The sequence below is a fragment of the Panthera pardus genome, unplaced genomic scaffold, assembly GCF_024362965.1.
Source record: "Panthera pardus isolate Hobbes unplaced genomic scaffold, ASM2436296v1 HiC_scaffold_27, whole genome shotgun sequence".
NCBI classification, from domain to species: Eukaryota; Metazoa; Chordata; class Mammalia; order Carnivora; family Felidae; genus Panthera; species Panthera pardus.
Window position 1 is genome coordinate 28,991,536 of NW_026526843.1, and position 26,897 is coordinate 29,018,432.

Sequence of the window (26,897 nt, forward strand, 5' to 3'; positions counted from 1 at the left end):
CTCTGTATCATTATGTCCGTTTCCTTGCTCTGACCCACACATTTCGTTGTCCATCATTTACCAAATCTGATAGGGTCATTATTTCTCACACCATTCGGTGTGTTCACATTCAGGGATGTGTTTGCCAGTGATTCCCTGCTCCCTGGCCAAAAAGTCATGAACTCTCAAAGTTGCTCAAAAGAGGAGCGCCGGGGTGACTCGGTCGGTTGGGCGTCCGACTTCGGATCAGGTCATGATCTCACGGTTCGTGGGCTCGAGCCCCACTTCGGGCTCTGTGCTGACAGCTCGGAGCCTGGAGCCTGGAGCCTGCTTCGGATTCTGTGTCTCCCTCTCTCTCTGCCCCTCCACCACTCGCACTCTGTCTCTCAAAAATAAATAAATGTTTAAAAAATTAAAAAAAAATCAAAGCTGCTCAAAAGAGTCATAAACAGGGGTGCCTGGCTGGCTCAGTCGGAGGAGCAAAACCCCTCTTGATTTGGGGGTTGGGAGTTTGAGCCCCACGTTGGGGGTAGAGATAACTTAAATGAATGAATAAATAAAAATTTTAAAAGAGTCATAAACTCCCTCTGGGGGTAGAGGGTACGGAGGGGGTGTGCTGAGGAATTTTGCACAGTGGGGAGGGTTGAGGTACGGTAGGAGAGGACGTGTACGTAAGCGCACTCGGGATATAGCAGTTTCAACAATGAAGCCACCCCATCTGAAGCTCAGAAGAGAGGGGATCTCACAGGGTTCCCCAACACGGATGCTGGTCCCCATGCACCGATCTGCCTCCGCCACAGAAGAGCTTGGGGCGAGAGCCTTCAACTGGGGGGCAGGGGTCATGGGAGGCTGCCTGCAAACGGGAGTCGTTCTCAGTGTTTCACATGAGAAGACTGGGAATGTGGAAGCTCAGACCAGCCTAAGGCTCGGGAATGTTTAATCTATTGATTCTACCAAGATGCCCCCCATTTACTAACCACTTCAAACACATCGTTGTGTCTCATGAGGTACCTGTTCCATTTACTCACCACTTCAAAGACTTTGTTCTGTCTCCTGACGAACTGCACCCGGTTCCCAGTCGGGGAACGAGCGTTTGTTTTCTGGAAGGGGAAAAGGTTATAAGGGGTGGGAGTTAGCTTATAAGGCTGTTCGTATCTCGCTGTGTTCCGTTTTTGTAATTTGATGGCACCTGCAGAATGTTAAGGGCAACCATTTATTAAACTGGACATTTGACTAATCGTGACACTGTTTCCTTCTATTTTATTTTATTTTGTTTTATTTTATTTTATCTTATTCTATTTTATTGAAGTTTATTTATTTATTTTGAGAGGGAGAAAGAGAATGAGTGGGCTGGGGCAGGGAGAAAGGGGGGCCAAGGATCCAAGGCAGACTCTGTGCTGACAGCAGAGAGCCCGACGCAGGGCTTGAACTCATGAATGGTGAGATCACGATCTGAGCCAAAGTCAGACGCTTAACCGACTGGGCCACCCAGGCGTTCCCCCTCCTTCTATTTTAAATAAATGAGCATTTACTCTTATAGAGTCTTAGCTGGGGCCACCTTCGAGATGGTCTCTGGGCCATTAATATTTTCTTGGGGAGTCTTGAGAAAAATACAATGCCCACGCCGCACTGCATACCCACAGAATCAGAATCTTAAGGGGTGGGACCAAGGTGCAAGGCTAGTTTTAAAGTCCTACAAGTTATTCCAACGCAGCCAGGACTGAGAAACTGCTCTAGTCTCACTATTTTGTTTTATGGATAAAAATACAGAAGTTAAAGAGATGAAGTGATTTGCCCAAGGTCAAGCTGCCAGTAAGTAGATCTCATCCCTAACTTTTCTGACTGCCCATCCACTGTTCCTTCCACTGTGCTCTCTCGTCTCTTCTAGAGCTTAGAGTTTTGCTGAACATTGCAGTTAGGTGATTTTTTTTCTTTCAAGATTTTATCTAAACTCAAGTTAGTGAACATATAGTGTAGTATTGGTTTCAGGAGTAGAATTTAGTGATTCATCCCTTACATTAATACACAGTGCTCATCACAAGTGCCCTCCTTAATGCCCATCACCCACTTAGCCTATCCCCTCACCCACCTCCCCTGCAGCAACCCTCAGTTCATACTCTGTATTTGAGCCTCTTATGGTTCACCTCCCTCTCTGTTTTTATCTTATTTTTCTTTCCTTTTCCCTATGTTTGTCTGTTGTGTTTTTCAAATTCCATATATGAGTGGAATCATATGGTATTCGTCTTTCTCTGACTGATTTATTTCACTTAGCATAATACACTCTAGTTCCACGCACGTCATTGCAAATGGCAAGATTTCATTCTTTTAGATGGCTGAGTAATACTCCATTGTGTGTGTGTGTGTGTGTATATATATATATATATATATATATATATATATATATACACACTTATATAGCACATCTTTATCCATTCATCAGTTGGTGGACATTTGGGCTCTTTCCATAATTTGGCCATTGTTGATGGTGCAGTTCGGTGATTTACAGTTGAGGGAGAAGGGACAGAGTCCATCAGTTAAAGATGGGTGGGGAAACATCTAAGGACTCAACTCAATCAAGGGTTCTCCAGGACATGGCTCCTGTCTAGTCTTATTGGTGGTGGGAGAGTCGAATGACCTTTCATAGCTAAAAGCAGTGCCTAATACTATAGTATATGTTAGCTCCTCATAGAGCAAGTCAGTTGCTCCTGACTGAGTTTCACCCATGAAAGAATACATTCATGAATAAGTGTTCTCACGTTCAGGAATTAATCATGCTAAAGCAAATGATAGGGTATATCAGTGATTGTTCATATTTGAGCAGGGGTGGGTGTTAGGGTGAGGACTCACAGGTTCCATTTGAGAATTTGTAAAAGCTATAACATGTTCCCTCTCCCTGAAAAATCCACATACATAAATGTTGCATGTAATTTCTGGAGATTCACAGACACCCCCCCCCTCCCCCCCCCTCCGGCAAGTTCATCCATGGTCACCAGATTAAGATCTCCTGGACTAGAAGCTTTTGAAGCTCTATTTTTTTTTTTTTTTAGTGTTTCTTAAAGTGTAGTTCAGGAACCACAGAAATCAGAATCACTTGGGGGTGCTTGTTTAAAAAAACGGATTCCAAGGACAGCCACAGAACTATTGTTTCAGAATCTCTTACGAATGAGGTATGGGAGTTTGTATGATAGTAAGCTCCCTAGATGATTCTTTGGGACACTAACATTTGAGAATTAGTGCTTTATCCCAACGTGAGATTTTTACAGTTTTTGAATGCTTTCATTTGTTTGCTATTTTAGGTTTCATCTATTCAACTGTCAAGTATACCAAATAGTATGCTTAGTCCGAATTCATTAAAGAATAGTCACTTGTGCATATGCATAGGAAAAATAGCTGGAAGGGTAGATCAATAACCATCTCTCTCTGGGTCTTTATTTTTCCCCTTTACCCTTCTATTTTATTTTTTTATTTCCTATTATCTTTCTTTCTGTATTCAAAAAAGGTTTTTTCTCTTTCTGAGTTTAACTCCTCCATTTGAAAAACCGGGTGTTATAACTAGGGCGAACTTCGAGGCCACGTCTTGCTCTGGCTGTCCGTGACACCATACTACCCTCAGCGCCCTTGTGCATTTAATAACACGAACTGCAGAGCTAACAACAGTGTTTGGAGTAATAACTGGGTACTATTTTTATATATATTATGTTGTGACGCCTAGCAACTGTTTCACTCCAGTAAAATTACTCTCCTCTTCCTCAAGGAGTTGGAACTGAAATAAACTCTACTATCTGTACCCCCCAAAAGTTAATTCTCTCTTTTAAGCCTTAGAAAAAGCCGTCCGCGCATATCTCTTAGGCGCATAAGAATGATTGTGAACCAAAAAGCCAGGGCGTGGTCGCCCCGCCCACCGGCTCCTACGTCACCACCCTTCTCGCGGCTTTCAAGCGTGGAGATTGGCTAAAGGCAAGAAAGAGCCCCGCCCCTAGTCTTATGACCCGCGCTGAAGCGCCTGTCCTGGCGTTTGCAGCACTTGTGGTCGGTGGTCCGCGCTCCTCTTGCCCGGGTTCCAGCAAGCTTTTTCCCTGGTGTTGCTGCTGTTGTTGCCACCGCCACCGCCACCGCCACTGCCGCCGCGCCGCCGCCGCCGCCTCCTTTGCGGAATCATGGTGTGCTTCCGCTTCTCCCCGGTTCCGGGCTCGGGGCTCGTTCTGCTCTGCCTAGTCCTGGGTGAGTTGTCGGGCCCTCCTGCTTAGTCCCTCAGCCTGGGCCCGGGGCGCCCAGTTCAAAGGCCACAACCTGCAAGACTGGTCCGGGGGGGTGGGGGTGAGAACCTGAAAGGCTGACACTGGGCGGTGGCGCTTGGCCCAGGGAAGCGAGCCGTGACCTAGAGAAGGCCTGACCGAGGGATGGCGGGGAAGAAGGGCCCGTGAGAGTAAGAAGGGGCAAGTAAGGGGGGGTGGGCGCCGAGGGAGTAGGTGGGGAAGAGGGAGGAGTGGAGCACATCCGGGTAGAAGGAGTAACTTGGGGAAGATACTGAGGAGTGAGCGTAGGTACGTGCGATTCTGGGGTGGCAGAGACAATCAGGGGAGCCTTGGTTTCTTAGGATCTTAGGGGCGAGAGCAAAAATTGGGGAGGGAAGAGACTATTGCCTGCGTGGAGAAACTTGGGGGAAGGGGGGAGGGTAGGGGCAGATATGACAGTAGAGTCTGAGGGGGCAGTGAGAGGGCTGGGGGCGGTTTGTGGGCAGGAATTTGAGGCTGTGGAGGAAGGGTGATTGAAGAGACGAGGAATGATGCTGTATTTGAGTTTGGTAGCTCGAGTTTGGAGGGGTAGGGACCTCGGGTGGCCCGGGGCAATTTCCAGGCAAGAAAGCACGGAGGTAAGCTCTGGAAACGAAGGGGATGAGGGGGGACTTTGGTGGGGAGTGAAGATCTGACTTGGAACTGTTGAAGATGTCGATTTTCTACCAGTCGGCTATTTCCTCCCAGCCAGATCCTGATTTAAACAAACAAACCAAAAAAGAAAAACCTTAAAAATCCTTTAAAAAAATCTCCAGCTCTTTCAGCTGGGAGGGTCTCCTAGATGTGAGGTTTTGGAGTCTTCGTATACTGCCTCTTTGCCTTCAGAAGGTTGTGTTCGTAGCCACACAACTGGCCTTTCGCTTCATTTTCGGAGGAGGACCATAGGTAACTTGCTCAAGATTGGGGTGTTACCAAGTCCTAAGAATGGCTGGATGAATGTTGGCTGATTGAGTTCTACCACCCTCCCCCAGTGATTGCTGAGTCCCTGAGGGCTTTAATGCCTGAAAGGTGAACCTTGACCAGAAGGTCTCTTCCTGACCTGATTCATCCTGTGCTTGCTGCTATCCACTGACTCTTGCTGTTTGTGACCAAATAAATGAACAGAAGGAACAGACCCAGATGGGAGTGGGGAGGAAATAGACATAATAGCGGTCTGAGAAGGCACTGAGAGGTACACATTCTAACTCCCATTTCAGTGGAATAAAATCAGCACCTGAAAATAGTGGATTTTCAAACAGTGGACATTTGGCAACATCTGGAGACGTTTTTGGTTGTCAAACAGATGTTTTGGTTGTCAATCTGGGATTGCTTTTGGCATCTAGTGGGTAGAGGCTGGGATGCTGCTGAACATCCTATAATGCACAGGACAGTGCCCCCAACAAAGACTCATCCACCTCAAAATGTCACTAGTGCCAAAGTTGACAAGTCTGGCTCCAGAGTGATAGTATTGGAAGGGTTCTTGATGATCTAGTCTAGTGATTCTCAAGGATCTTTTTGAGGAGGCGTATGTCAGATACAAACTTATTTCTAAAGTAATACTAGGAAGTTACTTGTCTTTTTCACTCAACACTCTTCACCAGTGTACAGTGGAGTTTTCCAGAGGCTACATAATGTGTGGTGACATCACCGCTCTGATGGCTCTGATGTTGTGTTGTATTCACTTCTCATTTTTGATTTCAAATATGGCCAACGCCAGTAGCCATAACTCATGTAAACCAAAGCTGTTTCAAGTTCTCAGTGGATAAGAGAGTAAGGGGTCCTGACACCAAATGGTTCAGACTCCCTGCCCCTAGTGCAGCTGTCCACACAGGGCAGGAGACGCCTCCATAGCCCTTGTGAAAGGGGGCCATGGAGGCTTCGCTCAAACACAATTCAAAGCTGTAACGTTGGAGTGAAGCGCTTACTGAGGGGCCAGTGACCCTAAGAGAGGATTGTTTACAACGAAAAGCACCTTATCAGTGATGGAACACATCTGACCAAGGCATCTGTTAATCAGTAGTTCACTGCCAATTGAATCTGCACGAACACAATGCTGTTATTGTTTAGAGAAAGTGAAAAAAAATAATAGTTGTCTTACTTGTTGGCTTTTGTGTCATTAGATTTCTTTTTTACTGAAAGCTTTTTTGTCTTGTTTTTACAAAAGCAATGCTTGCTCAATGCAGAAAATAAACAGGCAAAAAGAAGCACATAAAAGAACCCATCAGCTCATCTGCTAGTTTGCCATTTATTGATTGGGACTAACTAGATTCATCTTCTTGGAAGATTTCCAAGATCGATTTCCTCCACCTGCAGGTTTAGAACAGGATTTGGAGAAGTAAACGTTCATAATGTACCTAGATTAGATTTTTAGAAGGTATCAGGATGAAATGGGAAGCATTTCTTGTATACAGCTGCTTTTTCTGACAGCTGTTGGTTCAGTGTGGGGCTCAGACTCCTTCATGTGGCTTTCGGTCTAAGAACTGAGCAGATCTTGAGTTGCTTCATCGGTTTGGCACATTGCCTTTTTTTTTTTTTTTGAGCGAGAGAGAGTCAGTCAGTCCAGTGGGGGAAGGGCAGAGAGAGAGGGAGAGAGAATCCCAAGCCAGCCCCAGCTGTCAGCATCAGTGCAGAGCCCGGCGAGGGGCTCTGACTCGCTAGCTGACCAGTGAGACCGTGACCTGAGCCAAAACCAAGAGTCCGACACGCAGCTGCTGAGCCACTTGGGCGACCCCGTGTACATTACTTTTATATATCGGAGTGGATACCAAAAATTTTTCAAGCAGTCAATAAATACTCATAAAAGACCTGTTGTGAATCTTGTGCTGCTCCTGGGTTCGAACGGAGGGGAGGTTCTGTCCTGAGTTTATAGTCTCATTAGCTTGAGCACTCAAGCTGTGCCAGTTTCACTCTGTAACTATCCTGGCTCCAGAGGGTAACTCTTTAAAACAAAACAAAACAAAACAGCTGCTTTACAGCAAGCGTAGAAAAGAGTTTGAAGGGTTTATGCGTTGGTCCTTTTCACAGAGATTACATTGTGCTGTTTATTTGAGTGAATTCTAACTGACTAGGGAACTTTCTGAAGAAAACCTATATGATTTTTCTGAAGAAAAGCTGTGTAGATGCATTATAAAGAGAGTAGTAGGTGAAACTCATTTCCGAGCATCATTGTCTTAAGGGTCTTTTCTTTGAGACCTCAGAGATTTCAGAATTCTTCTGTGGTTATTGATTTTTGTAACTAGTTTGACTCCTGGTTTTGATAGGGTTGATGCTTCTCAGGGTGGGAAAAACCTCCTATAAATATCCTGACTGTGAACTTAAGGGGTAGGAGCCCCTCCCTCCCTCAAGTGTTTATCCATTGCCTGGTGAGCAGAGACCTGAGTGTTACGGTTGGGGGGGGGGCAGCCAGGTGACCATCTGAAGGAATAGGAGTAAATCTTGTCGTTCCCAAACTCTCAGGTTTTTAGACTAGCCTGTTTTCCACTTTATTTATTTATTTTTGATGTTTGTTTATTTTTGAGAGAGAGAGAGAGCACAGGAGAGGGAGAGGGCCAGAAAAACGGAGACAGAGGATCCTGAGCTGTGAGATCATGACCTGAGAGCCAAAATCGAGTCAGATGCTCAACCGATTGAGCCACCCAGGTGCACCCCCCATTCTTTTTTTTTTTTTCCTTAATACCATTGCCAGTCAAGTCTCCCCTATGGCACTGGTCTCCGAGAGTGAAGACTCTTATGGACTGTCATTTCCCATTGCCTACTTAGCACAGCACTTGGTACATAGTTAACCCTCAGTGAATTTTTGTTGAGGGTATTCATTGGTGGGTACTGTACTGGGGATGATTGTAAATTAGACCAGCTTGGTCTCCTTTTTCTTCTGCGAATCTTAAATTATGTTTTGCCAAAACAAATTTTTTTTTAAATTTTTTTTTTTAACGTTTATTTATTTTTGAGACAGAGAGAGACAGAGCATGAACGGGTGAGAGTCAGAGAGAGGGAGACACAGAATCCGAAACAGGCTCCAGGCTCTGAGCTATCAGCACAGAGCCCGACGTGGAGCTCGAACTCACAGACCGCGGGATCATGACCTGAGCCGAAGTCGGCCGCTTAACCGACTGAGCCACCCAGGCGCCCCAAAACAAATTTTTTTTGTGTCTTTGGACTTAGAACTTCAAGATCAGTGCTAAACAATACAGATAGTTTAAACCAATTTACTGAACTATAATCCCATATAATAATGCTAGTATCTTACTTGTACCCCTTCAGATATACCTACATAGTAGTGAGAGTTAGCATGGAGAAGCAGGAAAGTCCTTGGTGAGAATGAGAATAAGGTTTTCACAAACAACCAGTCTCTTCCCTTTTGCAGGTGATCTAAAAGAGAGAAAGTAAGCATGGGATCTTTCTGTAACCCTACCACATTTTGTTAACCTGATTACTTTGATTTCAAGGTCCTGCTAAAATTATTTTAGCTGTAACAAAGATACTTGAAAGGACAGGCTTACTGTTTGGCCGTTAGTCATTGGTTATCACATCCGATAGGATTCTGGATATTCAAATATTTGAGTGCAGCTTTCTTCCCCTATATCCTTGGATGGAATTTGTGATCGATGATTATTTCACAGCACTGTAGCTGACCTAAGTGATCCTTCCTGCAGGAAGACTGCTCTTCCTTCTGTAGTGACAAAAGCATTCCGATCATAATTCCATATTAAAGTGATCAGAGATTGCCTCAGATCCAAAAGCACACTTTATAAGTACTTGTTGGTATGTTGCTGTGCATTGCAAAAGAATTCTGGAGGTCTGCCAAACACCACTCACTCAGCAATAAGCACTTTCCATTAGTTGAATAGTGTTGAACCTTACTTCCTTACCCACTCTCTGATCTTAAAAAAAATTATTTTGTAGCTTAAAATCATTTCATTACTTTTCTTTTCAAAAGAGATGTACCAGAAATCAAGAGTATCAGCAACTGAATGGGTGATTGTACTTATATTAGGAAGCATAAATGAGGACTTGTAAATGAGGAACAGTTAATCTGATTTATCAAACCTGGGGACAGAGGAGAAAGAGTACGTAGATACTGTATGCCTATGTCCCTTTTTTTTTTTTTTTTTTTTAAAGACCCTTTGCCCAACATCATTGTGAACGGATCAGTTTGACTTCAGGAGTTCATAACTTAACATGATGAAAAAAACCTATAATTAAAATTTGGGAAGGATTCCTTTAGGTGCTTGCTACGTTTACTACAAGGGAAGCTTGTAAGCTGGAATATCCAGCTTGCTTGGCAAAGTTCTCTTAGCTCTGAAGGGCTCGAATGCTTTCGAAGAACCTGTTCAAGAAATACTCCAATTCTTAGCGAGGATAACTTGCTCAGAGTCTCATAGCTAATAAATTGGACTGACTGATTTGAATTCTAGCTTTTCAGTGCCAAAGATGGGGCTCTTAATCGCCTCATTATATCGCCTCTTAGATTATTGTTTTTTATTGGTTATGTTGTACGACTAGTATTATGTTCCCACCCCGCCCCGATTTTGTTTACGAATATATATATTTTTCAACTATGCTTTGGGTTAGATAGACTTGTAAAAACCTAGCCACTTTCTGCAGCATCTCATGCTCGGAAAAATAAGTTGCGTTCTATAAGAGCCTATAAATGAACTTTTTGGAAATAAGATTGAGAAGATATTTAAATTTGAGAAAGTTGATTTTGAGGCATGCCTTTTTCTTTGGAGAATAAACTCTTAGCTCTGTAATTACACACTCTAGGATATATTCAGCTGTGTGGGTTTTTTTTAAACATTATTTAACTAATTTAATTATTTTTTTATTTGAGTATAGTTGACACAGCCTTGGGCTTTTTAATTTTTTTTTTAACGTTTATTTATTTTTGAGACAGAGAGAGACAGAGCATGAACAGGGGAGGAGCAGAGAGAGAGGGAGACACAGAATCTGAAACAGGCTCCAGGCTCTGAGCTGTCAGCACAGAGCCTGACGTGGGGCTCGAACTCACGGACCATGAGATCATGACCTGAGCCGAAGTCGGACGCTTAACCGACGAGCCACCCAGGCGCCCCAGCCTTGGGCTTTTTAAATTCTTTTAACATTTATTTATTTTTGAGAGACAGAGGGAGCACAAACAGAAGAGGGGCAGAGAGAGAGGGAGACACAGAATCTGAAGCAGGCTCCAGGCTCTGAGCTGTCATCACACAGCCCGAAGTGGGGGTTGAACTCACGAACCGTGAGATCATGACCTGAGCCGAAGTTGGATGCTTAACTGACCAAGACACCCAGGCACCCACCCTTGGGTTTTTTTTTTTTTAATGCCATAAAGACTTTTAAACAAAAACGATTTAGCTATGCTAAAAGAAAATACAGCAATAAGGATGGAAATGGCTTTCTGGAGACTTTTTAGCAAAGTGTAAATGTTTCAACTATCAACTTGCCTTGTGGGAAATACATTATTCCTAGCTTGAAATTCATGTCAGAATTTATTGAGGCGAAAACTGACTTGGGGGTTGAGGAAGAATCCAGAAGACTGATAGGTTAGGTTCATGATTTGGCAAAACTAGAAGATTTGCCTTTTTGTAATTAGATTAAGCTATATTTCAGGTCCTTGTTGCAGGATATTTTTGCATTGATATAATCAGTCAATATTTATCGAGAAACTAATATATATTCAGCACTATTAGGAATGAGAGGAGATAGAGGAAAAGTAATAGACATGGTCTCTCCGACCATGGCACCCGTGATGGATGACATTCATATAGAAGGCCCACTCCTAGGGGCTGTGGCATAGATTGGATCGTCTGTTGGTAAGGGAGCATATTGGAATTCAAATGAGTGGCAGAGACATTATCAAAAGGGAAACTTGAATCCAGATATATCATTCATTCACAGACTTGGGTCCTTTTTTTATTAGTTAACAAATTACCTGCTGTATACAGTAACTTACTGTGACACATCAGTTGGTTGTGAAGTTACAGTTGAAGACTGCTGTTTTGGAGCTTGTGACAACAGAGGGGTTAGGATTTACAGGCATAAAATAAGTGAATAATTCAGAATAGTACAAAAATATACTGAAAGGTGGGGGTATGCACTATGACTGCTCTTCAAGGCTTCTATAGTTCAGGAGATCTTTGTGGAGAAAATGGCTGCTGAAAAATGGATAGCTTATCATTCCAGGTTCTTAGTTGTAAGCAACAGAAATAAAATCTGATAGGGGCACCTGGGTGGCTCAGTTGGTTGGGTGTCCAACTTTGGCTTAGGTTATGATCTCATGGTTTGTGAGTTTGAGCCCCACATCGGGCTTTCTGCTGTCAGTGCAGAGCCTGCTTTGGATCCTCTGTCTCCCTCTCTCTCTGCCCCTCCCCCGCTCATGCGCGCACGTGCGCTCTCTCGCAAAAATAAATAAACATTAAAAAATAAAAGAAATAAAATCTGGTAGTTTTTAAGCAGAAAAAGAATTTATCAAACAGTTATCAGGACATATGCATAGCCTTTGATCCCCCGTTTCATTCTTAGATACATACCCAACAGGCACACATACACACATGTTCACCGACGTGTCCATTTGCATTAGGACCAAACTGGAAACTATCCAAATGCCCATTAGCAATAGCGTAGATAAGTAGTGGAGTATTTACCCAATAATAGAAAGCTATATGTACAGAGTGAGAACGTACACACTGCAGTTACACACACCAACCTGGGCGAATCCCACTAACTTAATATGCAGTGAAAGAAGCCAGACACAAAGGAACATAGTGAGTGCTTCCATTTACATCAAGTTGAAAAACAGGCAAAACTAACCTGTACTGTTAGAAGTCGGGATAGTGGTTGCCCTTGGGAGGGAAAAAGTACCTGGAAGGGGCTTCGGGAGCACTTGGAATGTTCTGTTTCTTAACCCAAGTGGATTCAGCTTGTGGAAATTCTTTGAGCTGTGTGCTTAAGGTTCCATGTACCTTTCCCTTTCATATGTGATAGTGTGCGTCCCTCTGTATGTTAGGCATCAATAACATTTTTCTTTATAAAAACATGCATATCGAGTGGCTCGGAATTACCAGGGCTCCTGGCTGTGGATGTCAAGGCCTGGCCCAGTTTCCCCGTCATGTCGCTGAACTGCATGAGCGCCGCCAGGCGTTGGACTGCAGTTCGCGCACTACTGTCACCACCGCCAGCTCTGCAGGCCTTGTTGCCTGGGACCTTGATCCTGCTGTAGCAACTGCCACCTGAGGGTGACACTTCCATTCCTGGCTCCATTCCGCCGCCCTCCTATCTAAAATCTGGGGCAGATGCCTGTGTTAGGTGGAGCCTCGTCCATCCTTGCTGAAAGGGAGGCTGGGAAAGCAAGCATCTGACATTTTCAGCTTTTACAGTAGGTGGTGACATCTGCCAGAAATTATTAGAAAAAGGCAGGGTCTGAAGGTGTTGCACATTTGGAGGCAGCCCGAAAGAGAGGCGGTCCTTCCTCAAGTGAACACTTAGATCTATCGGTAGAAGAAAAGTAAATCTCAAAAGTTAGGGACAGTAGAAGCCTAGGGGTAGAGGTTGAATAGAGCATGGCATTTGGGTCCAGTGGAACAAGTTTAACCAGATTAAAGGGTGTGTTCTGGGAAAATGGTTTGAGAGAAGTTGAAGGAATAGGGTGGGATGAGATCAAGGATTACTTTGAAAGTCAGCTGGAGGAATTTAAATTTAATATGGGACTTTTGGAGCTAATAAAAGTATTTGAACAAATGTCCTGACAGGAAGAGGTATTGAAGGACCATTAATCAGGGAGCATTTCTAGGGACAGCTAGGAGGCGTCTGTAGTAATTTAGGGGTGGGGTGGTGGATAGGGAATAGAAGTAAATGGCAGGGGCGCCTGGGTGGCTCAGTCGGTTGAGCGGCCGACTTCGGCTCAGGTCATGATCTCACAGCTCGTGAGTTTGAGCCCCCATCGGGCTCTGTGCTGACAGCTCAGAGCCTGGAGCCGGTGTTGGATTCTGGGTCTCCCTCTCTCTCTGCCGCAACCCACTCGCATTCTGTCTCTGTCTTTCTCAAAAATAAATTTAAAAAAAAATTTAAAAAAAAGAAATAAAAGGCAAAGTTTGGATTTGAGAGGATTTGAAGGGGAAAAAAACATCAGTAGAACTTCACGAAGAGAATGAAGTAGAAGCTAATTCCCAAAAATTTTTAAAAATATTTTTTTATGTTTATTTATTTTTGAGAGAGCTAGAGAAAGAGAGAGAGCATGAGCACAAGTAGGGGAGGGGCAGAGAAAGAGAGAGACACAGAATCCAAAGCAGGCTCCAGGCCCTGAGCCGTCAGCACGGAGCTCCATGAAGGGCTTGAACTCACCAGCTGTGAGATCATGACCTGAGCCAAAGTCGGACCCTTAATGACTGAGCCACCCAGGTGCCCCTAATTCCCAAGGGGGAATCCTCAAGGTCCTGCCTTTCCTTTACAGCCAGAGAAAGGGAGCAGTTTAGAGGAAGGAGAAGAGTGAATTTTCGTTTTGGAATTGTTGAGTTTGAGGTGATAGATATGGAGTAAAAGTGGTCCCCGTGCAGTTGGAGATGTAGGGGAAGCCAGGAAGCTCTGTGAAAGGGATAGCTGTCACAGGAAGAAAGGCACTAGAACAGAAAGTGCTGGAGCCCTCAGGGCACTTCTCAGTTCTTATTTTTAGGTTGGCAGCTAGACTATCTTGAATTTAATGTAGTGGTAAATTTGAACCACAACCTGTACCTTCTGCTTCATGAGGGATGAGGTCTCCCACATGGGTACACACTGGTGCTATTACTATTTTATGCCATTTTCTTTCTGTTCGTTTAATATCTCTGAAAAGTAAAAGATTAACTCACGTGAGGCTTTTCTTGGTTATGTCTAACAGTTTTGAATGCTTTGAATACAAGGAGGATCTGTTAAAGCTCGGGACTTTAAACAAGACCAAGAGATGGGAATGTAAGCTGATGCAGCCACTCTGGAAAACAGTATGGAGGTTCCTCAAAAAACTAAAAGTAGAACTACCCTACCTACCCTACCCTACGACCCAGCAATCGCACTACTAGGCATTTATCCAAAGGATACAGGTGTGCTGTTTTGAAGGCACACATGCACCCCCATGTTTATAGCAGCACTATCGACAATAGCCAAAGTATAGAAAGAGCCCAAATGCCCATCGATGGATGAATGGATAAAGAAGATGTGGTATATATATACACACACAATAGAGTATTACTCGGCAATCAAAAAGAATGAAATCTTGCCATTTGCAACTACGTAGATGGAACTGGAGGGTATTATGTTAAGTGAAATTAGTCAGAAAAAGACAAATATATGACTTCATTCATACGAGGACTTTAAGATACAAAACAGATAAACATAAGGGAAGGGAAACAAAAATAATATAAAAACAGGGAGGGGGACAAAACAGAAAAGACTCTTAAATATGGAGAACAAACTGAGGGTTGCTGGAGGGGGTGTGGGGGGGGGGATGGGCTAAATGGGTAAGGGGCACTAAGGAATCTACTCCTGAAATCATTGTTGCACTATATGCTAACTAATTTGGATGTAAATTAAAAAAAAATTAAAAATAATAAAAAAGAGAATAAGCTTGTCTATAAATACAAAAATAAATTTTTGGAATTTTGAAAGAAAAAAAAAAGACCAAGAAAGACAGCATATAAAACGCAGGCTTCCAGTTGATCAGAAAAATTAGAAGCCAGGGGCGCCTGGGTGGCTCCGTCGGTTAAATGTCCGAATCTTGGTTTTGGCTCAGGTCATGATCGCACGGTTCGTGAGTTGGAGCCCAGCGTCGGGCTGTGCGCTCACAGCATGAAGCCTGCTTGGGATGTCTCTCTCCATCTCTCTGTGCCCCTCCCCGGCTTGCCCTCTCTTCTCTCGCTCTCTCAAAAAATAAATAAACTAAAAAATAAACCAAAAAAGAAAGAAAGAAAAGGCAAGAGAAAACAAAAAGGAAAATTAGAAGCCAGAGCCCTCAGTTCCACTACCAGATAGCCTTGGATCAGGGACGACAGCTCCGTTCCATATTGCACTTAGAAAAGAATGGCTACAGAACCTGCTCAGGCCTCGGGAGGTCTGTTCAAGCCTTAACCAATACATTTAAGCACTCAGTAACCACACGCTTCAGCATAATATTCAGGCTTGCAGGACAGCCTGGCTTCCGGAGCATCATGACCACAGGCTTTTGTGTACAACTTGAAAGCTGTTGCTGAGGCACGCCTTCTCGCTAGTCCTCTTAGGACTTGATTCTCTGTAGTCCATAGCATGTCCCTGCTTGTAGATGACGCCGGATTGCCCAGCTATCATTAAAGGCTGTCTTAGCAGGAAACTGCTTTTCCCTTGGGTAATGTGGGAGACAGTGAAGAAAGCTGGTTGCCTGTCATTTATGCTGCTGGTGTGTTTGCTGGCACATAGTATTTTTAGTTCTTGGGCTCTTCAGTTTAATAGGGAATGTCCCTGTGTTGAACCTAGTGTAGATGAGAGCCAAGTTAGCTCAAAAGCCCCATGGCTTTTCTGTCCTGGTAAGGTTTCTCTGCCTAAAGAGGTAGCAGGTTGAGAACACAGGAAGTGACTTTGAATCCATGTCAAAAGATTCATCAGCCTTTCTGATTAGTTGGATTTTAAAATGGAGCCAAGTGATGAATGTTACATTTATAAAAAAAAATCACGTTTTGCTTATGGATCTAACAACCTTTGAAGGTCTGTTCTTTTGGTCACATGGTACACATGCTTACAAAGAGCCATCCCACATCTTCACATCAGAATAAAATAGTTCATGGGGCACCTGGGTGGCTCAGTTGGTTAAGCATCTGACTTCGGCTCAGGTCATGATCTCACAGTTTGTGGGTTCAAGCCCTGCGTCGGGCTCTGTGCTGACAGCTCAGAGCCTGGAGCCTCCTTCTGATTCTGTGTCTCCCTCTCTCTCTGCCCCTCCCCACTCACACTCTCTCTGTCTCTGTCTCTCAAAAATGAATGAACATTTAAAAAAATTAAAAGAATAAAACAGTTCAACAAGACGTCCATGCGTCATAGGCCACATAGCTTGTGACCGGGTTGAAGGCAACAAGACCATAGAACATCCGATCTGTCATTATTTTTGCAGAGAAAGTTCCATCAGCTGGTTTGAGAGAGACCGTTTAACGCCCCCTTCTGAGCTCCCCCTTAACCTCCTTTACCTTAAAAACAAAAGTCTAATGGGCAAACTATAATTGCCTAAAACAAAACTAGCCAGGCACAGGCGAGTGTGGCTATGACTACTAGGCGGCATCCTAGGTCAAGTAACCATTCCTTCTGGAAGGGGTAATGCTAACTTTTTGAATAGGAGTCCACTAAAAATACAAAGAAAAACCATCATCAAGATACCAAAGGACTTTGTTTCATCTTAGAGCTGGTTGAACTTCAGTGGTGGATAGGGGTCGTTTTTATTTTAGATATGTTTTTGTGGTACAGTTTCACCATCTTATTTCTTTTTAATAAATCTAGGAGCTGTCTCATCTTACGCATTAGAACTTAATTTGACAGATTCAGGAAAAGCCACTTGCCTTTATGCAAAATGGCAGATGAATTTCACAATACGCTATGAGACTACAAGCAAAAGTTACGTAAGTATTTTTCTTTTTTCCTTGAGGTTTCTAGCAGAAACTCAGTTCCATTCTTTATCCTTTACATACACTTCTATGGATGAGATTTCATATGTTAACTGACTTAACGCTTCAGTTCTATGGGTTTTTTAAAAACCTAGATACCTGAAGGTATTCTGTGTAGTGTTAGAAGGAATATTTTACTTCCTTGGTTCTTTGGAGTTTTCCTTGCAGTTGGTTAAGGGCACGTGATCCAAAGACTGTGTGGTGTTCATGCCTCACCACATCGGTGCTGCTTTAACATGTACTGACATCAAAGCATTCCCATTTCTAATAGTTGGCTGTTATAATCTCCTTTGGGGGGGGTGCCCTCTCAATCTTTTTGTCTTATTTTCTTTTGGTTAAGGTCCTGCCTGCTTATAACCTGATTTAAAAAAAAAAAAAATCAAGAAGAGAAGTTCAGGCCATTTTTCCTTTTCCTTTTGTCCAGAGGACTGGTCTGTAGATGAAGAATCTGAGACTGGTTTCCACAACAGGCCAGCCAAAGGGCAGCCTGGCCATGGGGGGATGTAACGTAGACTGAATTGGCACATTCGACGTAAATGCCTGATGGTCATTTCCGCCTATGTGTTCCTTACCCCCAAACTTCTTTTTCTTTTAGAAAACTGTAACCGTTTCAGACCTCAGCACTGCAACATATAATGGAAGCACTTGCGGGGAAGACCAGAATGGTCCCAAAATAGCCGTGCAATTTGGATCCGGTTTTTCCTGGGTTGTGAATTTTACAAAGGAGGGGTCTACTTACTCGATTGATGGTATCTCATTTTCCTACAACATTAGTGACAACACAACATTTCCTGATGCCAAAGATAAAGGTAAACTTAAGAATTAGATTTGTGTTCTGTTCTCTTACTCTTTATTAATAATACAAATGTAAATGACTTAAAAGTCATCTGTATGCATGACTGTCTTCCTAACTAGAATGGAAAGTTTACGTCTTTGTTTCCGCCCCACATACAGCAGTGTTCAACACAGTGATGATATTTGCTGTCATTGTTTGCGTACTCTGTTTTTTTTAACTTTTTAAAAAATGTTTGTTTATTTATGAGGGCCAGAGCACAAGCGGGGGAGGGGCAGAGAGAGAGCCTGAGACACAGAATCCAAAGCAGGCTTCAGGCTCCGAGCTGTCAGCACAGAGCCCGATGCAGAGCTCGAACCCATGAACCATGAGATCATGACCTGAACCGAAGTCGGCCGCTTAACCGACTGAGCCACCCAAGTGTCCCTGAGTGCTTTACTTTGTACTAGGTAGTACCCTAAGTGTGTGACTAGCTGCGTCTCAATCCACAGCAGCAAGCCTGGGAAGTAGATACTGTCTCAACTTGACAGGTAAAGGGAATGAGGCTTAATGAGATTAAATAACTTTCCCAGAGGTTACACAGCTAGTAAGTGGATGAGCTGGTGTTTGAACCAAAGTCTGTTAAGCTACAGAGTTCATGCACTTGACTATTATCATTTATTTCATTCAGTAGTGGGTAGTTCATCAAATCTGAATGAATGAGAAAATCCTTTAGCTGATAACTATTTTAAATATGTACAAGTTCAGTAACCTGAGATCAGCAGAAATGCTTCATCTTTAGATCTTTTTACCACTTAGATAAGATTTTGACTGAAAGCTAAGTGATTAAGTAAAGGCAAAGTGAAGTCAATTCTGTTGTTATTTTGAGACAATTTCAGGTCAAAACGAATTTGGGAAAGCATTAGTAATAAGGCATTCTTGTAACTCTTAGAATCGAAATGTGTACTAGATTTTTTTTTTGTACTAAACATTTTGAAGGCATGGATAGTGGAGGTTTCAGTTTTGTTAGGGATAGAATTCTCTCCTTTCTTCCCCTTCTACTGAGATTTGGGTTAACGTGGTAGCCGAGCATTCTTCACAGATAGGATTTCATTCTGACCCCCAAAACACAGGCAGATGACCTTCAGTTGTGAGGCTTGGGGGGTGAATGATTTACTGGGATTTATGGACATCAAAAGGCCATATTTTCAAGACCCAGAAGTGAATGAGCTCATGTAAAACTTGGGAGGTAACACGGACTGAGACCTGGAAATCAGTCCTAGTTTTCTCTTTCCTAATCTTAGTTTGAGAGGGTAACTAGAGCGAGTCTGTTACTGGTTATCTTACATATTTAGCCTCGTGCCTGACATTGTCTTTTAGAACTAGTGTAAGACTTGCCCCTCACCTTCAAGGAGCTTTAAAACTAGTTGGGGACACAAGGCAAAATTATTTTTCCAAGTTATATGGAAAAAAGTAGAAAGCATTGAGATAGTGTGATTTGTTGTTGTTTGTGATTTTGTTGAGGGGGTGGCAACAGGAAGAAAGCTGTAGACCCTCTCTCTCAAAGTACAGAGTAAACTTTGCAGATGGTATATACTTCCCGAGCCCGTCTGTGAGTGCCCATGGTTAAGAGTGCCTGATCTGGGGCTTAGTCGATTAAACGTCCAACTGCGACTCGGATCGTGATCTGGTGGTTCATGAGATCAGTGCAATCTCAGTGCCCGATTCTCTCTCTTTTGGGATCCTCTCTCTCTCTGCCCCTCCCCTGCTTGTGCTCTCTCTCCCAAAATAAATAAATAAACTTAAAAAAAAAAGTGCCCTCACAAGTGGTCTCATTAGGAGCAGAGAGAAAGGAGAGGTCAGTGTGCGTTGGAGGGGTGAGAAAGCTTGGTATAAAGAAGGACCCGAGCTGAAAACTCAGCTAATGGTCGAATTTGGGTAAGTGGAGAATTTGGGCAGAGGGTTTCCAGCAGGGCGAAGCGTAGCATGTGGAGCAGTGTTTGGAGAGCTGCCTGACTAAAATAGAGGCTGTGTGTGTAGCAGAGGGGAAATCAGGCTGGCTGGGTGCAGTGGGTCTAAATTATAGGGGGCCTCGGAAGCCAAGGAAAGGCATTCAGCTTGACGGGGTAGGCATCGGGGAACTGCTTTAGGTTTTGAAGCAGGAGGATGCCATAACCAAAGCAGACACGGTAGTTTATAAAGAATTTTCTGCAGGATTAATTTGGAAGTGAGGAGACTGCAGGCAGAGATGCCAGCTTAAGAGGCTGTTCTGGTCACTGAGGGATGACGTAATGCGTGCCTAGACCAAGGGGGCGGCAGGAAAAGGACAGATCTGACAGATCTGAATGGAAAAACTAGGGACTCTAAACACCTAACTCACCTCCTTTTTATTTTAAACATGGGGAGGATGCAGTTTTTTATTACTAACATCTCTATACTAAGATATTTGAAACTATTCGGAATTTAAAATGGTTTCCTTCAATGGACTGTTGGGTTTTGTTTTAGTGTTTTATTTTTAGGTGTCTGATAATTGAAGTAAGTTTGAAGCTGCTGTTTTCTTTAAAAATTTTTTTTCATGATTAAAATCCAGAAAATTGCAGAGAATAATAGACCTCCGTGTACCCATTACCCAGAATTTATTAAATTGCCTTTTTTTTCTTATTTGCCTCATCTTTTTTACTTATTTGAAGAAATAAAACCTTACAGATACATTTGAGGTTTCCTTTGTACTCACTGCGACCCCAGAGCCATTTTCCTCTCTGCCTCCCAAGAGGCAGCCACTCTTATGAATGTTGAGTTGTAGTCTTGCTATGCATGTGTTCATATTTGACGAATACACACATATTCATAAATAATACATAGTTTAAAGAATTCGTAGTCTAACTGCAGGATGTCTACAGATTGTTTTTAAGGTCTGTCTATGTAAGATAGGTCAAGTGTCCATTCATTTATGTTGACAGTGAGAAATGATTTTGGGGGGAAAAAATGTTCTAGTCGTTGGTTAAAAAATGTTTTTCCCTGTAGCCATTAGGGGGCGCCAAGACAGCATTATTTGTCTGCCTTGCTACATGATGGAGAGCATGGAAGGCAGCCTGTGTTAGGGACCTTAAATACCTTCCTTCCTTGCCGCTTCTCCGCAAGAAATGAAGCCATTTGGGTGGATGACTGTGATCATAGTCTTTTAAAGTTTCAAAACTCTTCGGAATGGACATAGCTTATTCCTTTCACATTCTGAAGATTTCCTGAAATGGAACAGTCTTTAAATGCTATCCAGGAAGAGGTTTCAAAAGCTCATTTTAGTTACTGCAACTTCCTCTGGGATAGTAGCACAAAAATAAGGATTTACTGTAAAATCCTTGATTAATCCATCTTTTTTCCTTCCTTGAGCACTAAGCCCTGTTTTTTTTTTAAGTTTATTTATCTATTTTGAGAGAGACAGAGACAACACGAGTGGGGGAGGGGCAGAGAGAGGAGGAGAGAGGGAGGATCCCAAGCAGGCTCCGCACCGCCAGCACAGAGCCCGGATACAGGGCTCAAACCCACGAAACCGTGAGATCATGACCTGAGCCGAAACCAAGAGTTGGATGCTTAATGGACTGAGCCACCTAGGTGCCCCAAGCCCTGTTCCTTCTACCTTAGATATGTTTTCAGTTTGGCCTCTTTGCTGTTTCTTCTGCCACTCACCATCCTAATTCAGGCAACCCCTTCCCCTTTTCCCTTAACCGGGTCAGCAGCTTTCTAAGCACTTTCCCTCTTAAATGACTTTTCTTAAAAGTTTTTTCCCCTGCCCAGCCCCCACGATTTTGCCATCTTCCTGAAAATAAAGGATACGTGTGTTATTTATTTCCAGCTTTAAAAACTGGAGCTAACCTTCCACTGCTAACAAAACAAAGCCTAACCTGTCCTCAGCTCATTTGGTTTGCTTCGGTGTGTGGCCACCTGCAGCTCGTCTTTCCTTCTTAACCCGCATCGCGTCTTTCCTCTTACTCCCTATGTTTCAGCCACAGTGACTTTGTCATTTCCTCAACGCACCATGTGCTTTGTCACTTGAGGATGGGGTTAAGGCAGGCAGACGGAAGGAGAAGAAAGTCTACACATGTATTTACGCTATTGCTTTTCTCTTACCTTCTTGGAAATGGCTGGTGTTAATCTTGTTTTACAGGGATTTTGACCGTTTATGACCCTGTGCGATTCAGAATTCCATTGAACAACATCTTCAGATGCAATAGTTTATCGACTTTAGAAAAGGATGATGTTGTCCAGTACTATTGGGATGTTCACGTACAAGCTTTTGTCCAGAATGGGACGGTGAGCACAAAAGGTGAGTACTTAAAGTATAGATACTTGGGTCCTAATTTAAGGTTGGAGTATACCAGCTGGCTTTAACTGAACTTGTTATCTGAAAGCATTTTTTTATTTTTTTAATTTTTTAAACATTTATTCATTTTTGAGAGACAGAGTGTGAATGGGGGAGGGGCAGAGAGAGAGGGAGACACAGAATCGGAAGCAGGCTCCAGGCTCTGAGCTGTCAGCACAGAGCCCGACGCGGGGCTTGAACTCACGGACTGTGAGATCATGTCCTGAGCCAAGGTCGGACGCTTAACTGACTGAGCCACCCAGGCACCCCATGAAAGCATTTCTGTCCTGAGATTTGTTCATGGTTTACGGTGGACTGTAAAGTTTTTGTAAAGAGTGACAATTCGTACTCTTGTGGAACTTGCAATTTTTTAAAGTTTACTTATTTATTTTGAGGTGGGAGGAGAGAGAGAATCCCAAGCAAGTTCCACACTGTCAGCATGGAGCCCAATGTGGGACTCGAACTCACGAACCGTGAGATCATGACCGAGCTGAAACCAAGAGCCAGATGCTTAACCAACTGAGCTACCCAGGCACCCCGGAACTTGGAATTTTAAGTTGATGACGTACCTGTTATAGGATGGTTTTTGAAAAATGTTTCACCTATAATGTTTTCAGCTGATCAAACCTAATCTTTGTTTGAACAAATCCTCAAATAGCTTGATCATCAGCTCTTTAGCTTTTGATGATCTAAGACCACAGCTTAGGTTGTGATCTTAGATGATCACAGGATGATCTTAGGATGATCTTAGACCAACCAGAGGTTGGGTCCTACTCAGTTAATAATAGCAATGGTACTTGTCTCCTGGCTACCATGGGGCTGCAGTTGAACATTACTTACGAGAAGGTTAGTTGTCTATTTTTCTTGGTACGTTCTTCTCGTATTTCCTTTCAAATATGGTATATCCTACGTCTGGCCCAAGAGTCCTGTTACTAGACTGATTCTGTTTTAATATACGTACTGCCGAAGCGAGCACCAGACCGATTCTGGTTTTCGTTTTAAACTTTATTTATTTGTTTTGAGACAGAGAGGGGGTGAGAGTGCGAAGAGGGGAGGGGCAGAGAGAGAGAGGGAGAGAGAGAGAATCCTAAGCAGGCTCCGCGTTGTCACAGCTTGTGTTCGAAGCTTGAATTTTATAAACTGCTTTTGTAACTTATATATGACTTTATGGAAATGTCGTAATTTCTCATTCACGAGCTCTGGAAAACTACCAACACTGCCTAAGGGGAGTTTAAAATGTGTCTGATTTGCTGTAGGGGTGCTACCAAAAAATGGGTTTACCATTTGAACCCTTTAATGATCTCTAAACTTTTTTTCTGGTAAACACTCTCCTTCCTTATAGTGGCTGTGTGCGGGGAAGAAGAGGGTGGGCCTAGGTAGGAGTGGAATGTTTTCAAACTTAAATCTCTTCATGTGTCTGGGTGGGTCAGTCGGTTAAGCGTCCGACTCTTGGTTTTGGCTCAGGTCATGGTCTCACGGTTTCGTGAGTTTGAGCCCCGAGTCGGGCTCTGGGCTGGCATCAGGGAGCCTGCTTGGGATTTTCTCTCTCTCCCTCTCTTTCTCTGCCCCTCCCCTGCTCGAGCTGTCTCTGTCTCTCTCAACATAAATAAGTAAAACGATTTTAAAAAAGCTTAAATCTCTCATCTTCACATCAGAGGCAGGTGAAGTTCTTTGGGAATAAAGGGACTTAAGGGTCTACAAATGGGAGTGTGTGGCCACGTGTAAGTAGATACGGTGTTTGTATGTGTCTGGTGTGTCATAACCCTTAGAGACAGTGTGCATCTGAAGCAGCAGTTGGGGAACCTCTGTAGTATCAAGGTGGCCCCTGCCCCTAATGTAACCTTTAGACTTCTGTTGTGAGAGATATTTTGTTCTTTCCTGGCCTTATGAATTGAGGAAAAGTCCCCTTTAGTTTATTTTGTCCTTTGTTTCTTTTAGAATTTCTGTGTGAAAAAGATCGAACTTCAACCACTGTGGCGCCCATCACTCCCACCACCACACCGGCTCCTACCACAACGCCCATTCCAAAGGAAAAACCAGAGGTTGGGTCCTACTCGGTTAATAATAGCAATGGTACTTGTCTCCTGGCTACCATGGGGCTGCAGCTGAACATTACTTACGAGAAGGTTAGTTGTCTATTTTTCTTGGTATGTTCTTCTCGTATTTCCTTTCAAATACGGTATATCCTACGTCTGGCCCAAGAGTCCTGTTACTAGACTGATTCTGTCTTAATATACGTACTGCCGAAGCGAGCACTAGACCGATTCTGGTTTTCGTTTTAAACTTTATTTATTTGTTTTGAGACAGAGAGGGGGTGAGAGTGCGAAGAGGGGAGGGGCAGAGAGAGAGAGGGAGAGAGAGAGAATCCTAAGCAGGCTCCGCGTTGTCAGCACAGAGCCCGTTGCAGGGCTCGATCTCACAAACTGTGAGATCATGACCTGAGCTGAAATCAAGAGTCTTACTGAGCCACCCGGGCGCCCCTAGGCCGATTCTGTTTTAAACAGAGATTTGATGTTGACTCGTTGAGGTTTGATTAGTTTGGAGTTACACAAAGAGTTAATGTCACTGTCAAGGCCTTGTCTTGGCCAGCAGGAAACCTAGCTGTATCCAGGACTCCTTGGGGTTTGGATTGTATTTACCATCAGCAGATCGGAGTACAAATAGTTGATCTTTATTTCAGTCCGTTTAAAATATGAATCCTTCGCATTTGTATCTGAAGCGCAGTGTAGGTTGATGATGCCAGGAACGGCGCAGCTGTGTCTCCAGCTCTTTGATGACTCAGGTCGGAGAGATGCACTCCTCTAGCTGCAGTGCTCCGCCGAGGCTACAGAGGACGTGCCGGCGCCCAAGCCCGTTCCCGGAGTCTGGCGACTTAAACAAGCTAGACAGATGGCCCTTGTGCTCCATAAAAATGTGTCTTGTCATTTGGCTCATTGCTGAGGAAGCTTCCCTCTTGTTTTTCTCTCTTTTTTTTCCTTAAAGTTGTCTGAGTCCTAGCTTGAGAGCCCGTGCCAACTTTGTTTGAAAGTAAGACACCGTGAACCTAGGTATCCAGACAAAAGGAATTTCTGTTCTCCACCGACGTGGCGGATTAGAGTATAAGGTTTTGCCGTGGACTCGTATGGTTAATGTGTACTTTTCTCCCTCTCCTTCCACGACAGGTTGCTTCGATTATTAACATCAACCCCAACACAACCGACTTCACCGGTAACTGCCATCCTCAGAGCGCTCTGCTTAGGCTGAACAGCAGCAACATCAAATTTCTTGACTTTGTCTTTGCCGTGGTGAGTAACAGACTTTTCTAAGATTAGGTTCGTTTTGGGGCGCCTGGGTGGCTCAGTCGGTTAAGCGTCCGACGTCGGCTCAGGTCACGATCTCGCGGTCCGCGAGTTCGAGCCCCGCGTCGGGCTCTGGGCTGATGGCTCAGAGCCTGGAGCCTGCTTCCGATTCTGTGTCTCCCTCTCTCTCTGCCCCTCCCCCGTTCATGTCTGTCTCTCTCTGTCTCAAAAATAAATAAACGTTAAAAAAAAAAAATTAAAAAAAAAAAAGATTAGGTTCGTTTTCTTAGGAACACATCTGAAAGTCTAAACAGCTGTGTGTTTGGTGGGGGGTTGGCTATTTAGCTGTGTTTTCCATTTCAGCACTACTTAATTATAAAGTGTAGTCCATTGATCAGCTTTCATCCCTGAGAGTCACCTCAGTGGTCCGTGGGCAGGACTCTTGTATTAATGTTCACCAAAAGTGACCGTTCTGCCGTCACACAGACTTTAGGATAGAAGCGAGAATTAACCCACCCCCCCCCCCGGAAACTCTGTAATCCATCTCATATAGATATACTTAATCATAAAGTATGTGTGAATTTATATGTCATGTATTTTATAAAAGATAAAAAGTAGTTTCCATAATATTTTTCTCTATTACTGGTTAGAAAATTCGTGTTTGCTATAATATCTTAGTGTTTTTTGGAGGCTCTACTGTTTGTCACAGTACCAGCATTGATAATAGTTAACATTTATTGAGTACTTGCCATGTGCAAGGCTCTGGCTTAAGTACTTAACACACATAAATTCATTAAATCAAGATAGTTTATAATGGCAGTGTTCAGGATTTTGTTCATGCTCAAATCCAGGGCTGAGCCCTGGGAACCTTCTGCGGAGCCTGCTTAAAATTCTCTCCCTCCCTCTCTCTCTTCCCTTCCCCCCACCAAATAACTAAACTTAAAGTGGGATGAGTGATAGACCAGAAGAAAATACAAAGCCTGTGGGAGTATAGAGGAGGCAGTGGTTCATTTTGGGTGGAGGAGAGTCAAGGTTTCATGGAAGAGATGACATTTGAGCTGGACCTTCAAGGATGGGTTAGATTTATACATATGGAGCTAAGGGGAGTAAGTACAGGTACTTTCTGGGTAAAGGAACACAGTCAAGACCAGCTAGGAGAATGAGGCATGTGGCATGTTTAACGAAAGATGGGTATGGAAAAGTAGTTGGGACAAACTGTGAGGAGCCTTGAATGCCAAGCTGAGATGTAGCCTAAGTCAAGGAGAGAGATAGCCTCTTTTATGCTTCCTCCTGACATTTCTCTGCGTCTCTCCCTTCCATTTTCCTTCCCCATCTGTCACCTTCCTTCCTGGCCCTGATTCCAGCTTGCATGACCTCTTACCTGGATTGTTGAAACAGCCTCCTAACTAGTCCTTCCTCTTCCTCTCCTCCCTCAGTGTTCTTCTGCATCAGTGTAACCTTCCTGCAGCACAGCTCTTCCCCAGAAACCTGCAGTGGTTCTGTTTTACCAACAAGATAACCTCTAAATTCCACGGCAGTGTATTTCCAGTGTCTCCCCCGGCACCCCCCGCCCGCACCATGCAACGTAAC

General features: G+C 43.6%; 1 protein-coding gene across 1 annotated transcript in view; it reads left to right on the top strand.

Annotated features, from left to right (window-relative positions):
- The first annotated feature begins 3,963 nt into the window (after window positions 1-3,963).
- Window positions 3,964-26,897, top strand: part of LAMP2 (lysosomal associated membrane protein 2) — a 36,579-nt gene continuing 13,645 nt past the window's right edge. The window contains 7 exon segments of the mRNA XM_019421840.2: window positions 3,964-3,979; window positions 3,982-4,200; window positions 16,737-16,855; window positions 17,496-17,709; window positions 21,835-21,993; window positions 23,968-24,155; window positions 25,191-25,313. Of these exon segments, the coding sequence (XP_019277385.1) occupies window positions 3,964-3,979; window positions 3,982-4,200; window positions 16,737-16,855; window positions 17,496-17,709; window positions 21,835-21,993; window positions 23,968-24,155; window positions 25,191-25,313 (1,038 nt within the window).